General features: G+C 34.4%; 1 protein-coding gene across 1 annotated transcript in view; it reads right to left on the bottom strand.

Annotated features, from left to right (window-relative positions):
• Positions 1-1225: 1225 nt before the first annotated feature.
• Positions 1226-4825, bottom strand: part of LOC107725130 (RNA-binding protein Musashi homolog 1-like) — a 39415-nt gene continuing 35815 nt past the window's right edge. Inside the window, exons 11-14 of the mRNA XM_016534286.1 lie at positions 3998-4054; positions 2850-2909; positions 2603-2757; positions 1226-1416 (exon numbers count right to left, since the gene is read on the bottom strand). Coding sequence (XP_016389772.1) covers positions 1375-1416; positions 2603-2757; positions 2850-2909; positions 3998-4054 — 314 coding nt within the window. The 3' untranslated portion in view covers positions 1226-1374. The remainder of the gene's footprint in view (positions 1417-2602; positions 2758-2849; positions 2910-3997; positions 4055-4825) is intronic.

Here is a 4825-nt window from a genome sequence, read left to right as displayed (position 1 = left end):
GGGAAACGAAATTCCTTGCGTGTTTCCGCACGTACAATCAAATATATATATAATTATTATTATTATAAATTAAGTAATTATTAATAAAATAAATTATATTGGCTGTTTTTCCTTAACTATCCAGTCTGATTTAATCTCAGAGATCCAGAAAAATGTAACTGAATAAAGATTTTTATTTACAAATTGTGAATATTCCGTTTCGTCAGTGTATAAAGTGAAACATGGGGTACAGATTTGGAAATATTTCCTGTTTAACACTAAAAGCAATACATTTTGAAAACTTCTCATGGCACCTTTTTATGGTGTTTGTTGTGTGACTCATTTTCCATAAATATAGAATAGAATAGAAAACAGCAGAACAGAAATACTAATGTCCAAAAGATTCAAATCTGTAAGATTTTTTTGAACAAAATCTCTTATGGTCACCAAGGCTGCATTCATTTGATCAAAAATACAGTAAAAACAGTAATACTGTGAAATATTATTACAATTCAAAAGAACTGTTTTCTATGTAAATATAAAATATAATTGAACTTCTCCGGGGAAACGAAATTCCTTGCGTGTTTCCGCACGTACAATCAAATATTTGACATTTTTAATATTGTTTTGACAATGGTTTTTTTTTTTCTTCATTTTTTTCTTTCAAAAGACGGCAGCATATCATAAACGAGTTGGATATATCAGGAAGAAACTATGGGATGAGGAAAACGAAAAGTGATGTTAGTAGAGAATAGAGAAAAAGAAAAGGTGGAAACTCCAGAGCGGAGTCAGGGGGACTGCTCAAGAAACATTTCTGATTATTATCAATGTTGAAAACAATTTTTGTGCAAACCGTGCTAAATGTTTATTAGTGCTGGAGACCGCAGCATATCATAAATGAGTCGGATACGTCAGGAAGGAAATACGGGATGAGGAAAACGAAAAGTGATGTTAGTAGAGAATAGAGAAAAAGAAAAGGTGGAAACTCCAGAGCGGAGTCAGGGGGACCGCAGCCGCCCGTGGGGTTCGTCCCATAAGCACGTCACGTCGTCAGCGGTGCTCGCGGTTCACAAGTGCGTGAGTTTCTCCTCCCACGCTGGACTCTGATTGGACGCCCCTCAGTGGTAGCCATTGGTAAAGGCCGTTGCAATCAAAGGACCCTTGGAGAAGAAAAAGAGGGGTTGAAAAATCTTTTGAGCAAAAATGAAAAAAAAAAAAAAAAACTTTTTGCTTGGAGAATAGAGAAAAAGAAAAGGTGGAAACTCCAGAGCGGAGTCAGGGGGACCGCAGCCGCCCGTGGGGTTCGTCCCATAAGCACGTCACGTCGTCAGCGGTGCTCGCGGTTCACAAGTGCGTGAGTTTCTCCTCCCACGCTGGACTCTGATTGGACGCCCCTCAGTGGTAGCCATTGGTAAAGGCCGTTGCAATCAAAGGACCCTTGGAGAAGAAAAAGAGGGGTTGAAAAATCTTTTAGCAAAAAAGAAAAAAAAAAAAAAAAAACTTTTTGCTTGTTTTTATGGAAGTCTTTGTGGAAAGACATTCTGGAGAGATTTCAATCAGAAATGCGAAGCTCGTATTTTTATTCCATTTTTATTGCATTTTGCTCATTGCAATTTTTCTGTATAAAATTGTGTTAGAAATGTGTAGTTGTTTCAGTGGTTGTCATCTCTGGTGCAGCGTGTTCTTATTAGTGTTGTTATTGTTAACCAAAACAAAAACTATTACAAAATAATTTTCTGCAATTTAAAAGAATCTGAAATAAAATAAAAGTATTAGATGAAGAACCTAAACTTAAAAAACTTGCGCAAAAATGAAAAATACTGTCCTGGCAGCTTACTGAAATATGTTTAAGTTAAAATACTAAAATTACTAAAACTAAGACTGAAATAAAAATAAATTGAAGTAGAAATATATGTAAAACCTAATACAAAAAAACCCATACAATCACTAAAGCTTCGACTAAAATTAAAATATTAATTGATATAGAAATTTTAAAAAAAATCTATATAAATTTAAAATTAAAAATACTTAATTAATACTTACAGCATATAAATAAGTCTAAAAAATGGAGGAGGTCTGTTCTTAGCAGTGCTGTTATTGTTAACTAAAACTATTGAAAAATCTTCATTAATTGAAATAAAATAAAAGTATTAGATGAAATAACTAAACTTAAAAAAAATAGAAATTAGAAATGTTGCCTTGCAACTAACTGAAATAAGTACTAAAGTCAAAAATCTAAAATAAAAAGAAAGCTAAAGAGAAATATTTTAAAACTAAAACTAATAAAAATGAGAAAAGCACATAACAAAATTACTAAAACTTAAAATAAAATTTAAAAAATATTAAGCTAATATAAAATTTAAATATTTATAAATACTACAATATGATGTAAAGACTGAAATAACACTTATACTTAAAAACAATGATAAATGCAAATAATAAAATACAAATAACAGTGTAATAGTGCATACCAAAATAAATAGTAATGCACTTTCAATAGAATTCAATGGGGCACTTCAATCTAGCCGCATGGACTTTAATATTTATTACTTTTGTCCTTTTTGACAATAAAGTTACATTTCTAAATGTGTGTATATGTGTCTATATATCTGATTGAACCTACCCCAAGTCCATGTCCGAACCCTGTGCTGGGGACGGGACTTGCCGCACTGATATAGCCGCTGATTCCTGAATCCTGATTGGCTGCTGCATACAGTTCTGCCATTGGCCCAGGGCTGCTGGTGCCCAGGAAGCCAGCGGTACGTGAGGGGGTGGAACCTACGGTAAAGGACAGGCATTTTAAAATTCAGAAGGTGCTTTACAAGTGGAAAGAGTTTAATAAATCTCAAAATCTGACAGATTTTGCGTACCTCTGACCATCGCTGCAGCTGCGGCCGCTGCCATTGGACCGTAGGCCGTCAGTGGAATGGCTGCGGGACGGAGAGAGACAGGATGCCACACAAATACATGTCAGTTTGAGATCGTCACGTCATGCCATACTTTAATATCCTGTTACATGTGTTGCACGTTATGGTGAAAAGTCAACTTAAGATTTATTTTAAGCTGACTTTTCACCATAACATGCAACACATGTTATTCTAATGCTTGCTTTTGTAATCTTTTTGTCAAAATGTCCACCTCTGACTATTCTGCTGATGTAACCACTGTCATTTGGCAGGAAGTAATAATAATGTCATTTTTTTATGATCCAATCAAACCCAAAATGACTCAAATCAAGCCCCACCCTATATTATGTATTGAATATTCATGTTATTTTACTAATGTCACATTACAATATATATAAAGTACATATACATACAAAAATAAAATTTAATAAAAACTGTATACATGTATATTGTAACTATATATATATATATATATATATATATAGTTACAATATACATGTATACAGTTTTTATTAAATTTATATATAAATATATTTAATATATAAACATAACAGTTTTCTTAAATATATACATGCATGTGTTTATATTTATATATACATAATAAATATACATAATATACACACATATATTATGTAAACAAAACCTTTTATTTTGGATGCGATTAATCGCGATTAATCGTTTGACAGCACTAATGTATATTTAGGATTCTTTGATCAATAGCACTTATTTGAAATAGAAAACTTTTGTAACATTATAAATGTCCTTAATGTCAGTTTTGATCAAATGCATCATTGCTGAATAAAAGTATTAATTTCTTTAATGAAAAATCTATATGCACCTTTTGTAGGCTGGCTGTAACATTACTCTCTTTAAGCAGTCTTGCATGTTAATTTAAGGCTCAACCAGCGACTAGTTTAGGAAAACCTGGTTGAAAACACATGATTGCATTGCAGAAATGACACACTGCAGCTCTGTCTCTGACCTTTAATTTGCGGGAAAATCAGCAGCATGTGTGTTTCGTGTGCAGTCGTGTGTTTATGTGTTCATGTGTGTGTGTGTGTATGTGTGTTTGCACACAGAGAGCTGTTTGTAAAGCCAGACGAGCGACTAACCTGTGATCTCTGGGGGGTGAGAGGAAGTCAGAAGGGGTGTCCGTTCTAAATGGAATTCTAGAACAGAAACGGCAAAAGAGCGGTTTGTGAACAAACTCAGCGTAAACAAGCTCAGAGCTAAAACACCAACACACACACACACACACACACACAGTGAGTGTTTTTCCACATGTAGTCCTATCTACGCAAACACACTGACATACACCATGAAAGGAGGCTTTCAAGCAGAGGAGAGACACGTCTATGAGCACAGAAACACACACAGCGAAGCACTTACAGCCGGGTGTAGCTGCTACACAGGAGGAAAGGAAAGGAACAGATTGAGGTGCAGAAGGACACGAGGAACAAAAAGCACAAGGAAGAGAGAGAAACGGGAGGACGTGGTTAGATCGCTGATCTTAAGGTGTAGAGTTAGTTAGACATGGAGACGTAACACACAACGGTTAGTATTAGTGCTGGGCGGTGTGATGGTATCATCCAACGCAAAACATTTTACTATGCTGCGCTAGAGCCAAATGCATGGATATTAGTTTTAATAAGTCAAGCTGAACTTGTTATTAAAGCCAAGTGTAGTTGTTTACGGGCGCAATGTCGCAGATCATCCAATCATACTTTAGATTCTGTTCCATAGGTTTTATAGTGTTAATTTGACTGTTTTTGTGTGTTTTGTTTAATAATGTGAAGCTGTTTCTGAACTAATGTCAGACAGAACATTCATTTGTTATGAATAATCTTTTGGTTTGCATGCATCAATTAAAACTATGCATCGCCACATTTTAGTAAATAAATGAAATTTTTATATATATATATATATGTGTGTGTGTGTGT

Source organism: Sinocyclocheilus rhinocerous, unplaced genomic scaffold, assembly GCF_001515625.1.
Source record: "Sinocyclocheilus rhinocerous isolate Xijiao unplaced genomic scaffold, SAMN03320098_v1.1 scaffold1295, whole genome shotgun sequence".
Lineage (NCBI taxonomy): Eukaryota > Metazoa > Chordata > Actinopteri > Cypriniformes > Cyprinidae > Sinocyclocheilus > Sinocyclocheilus rhinocerous.
This window is presented reverse-complemented; position numbering and strand designations above follow the sequence as displayed.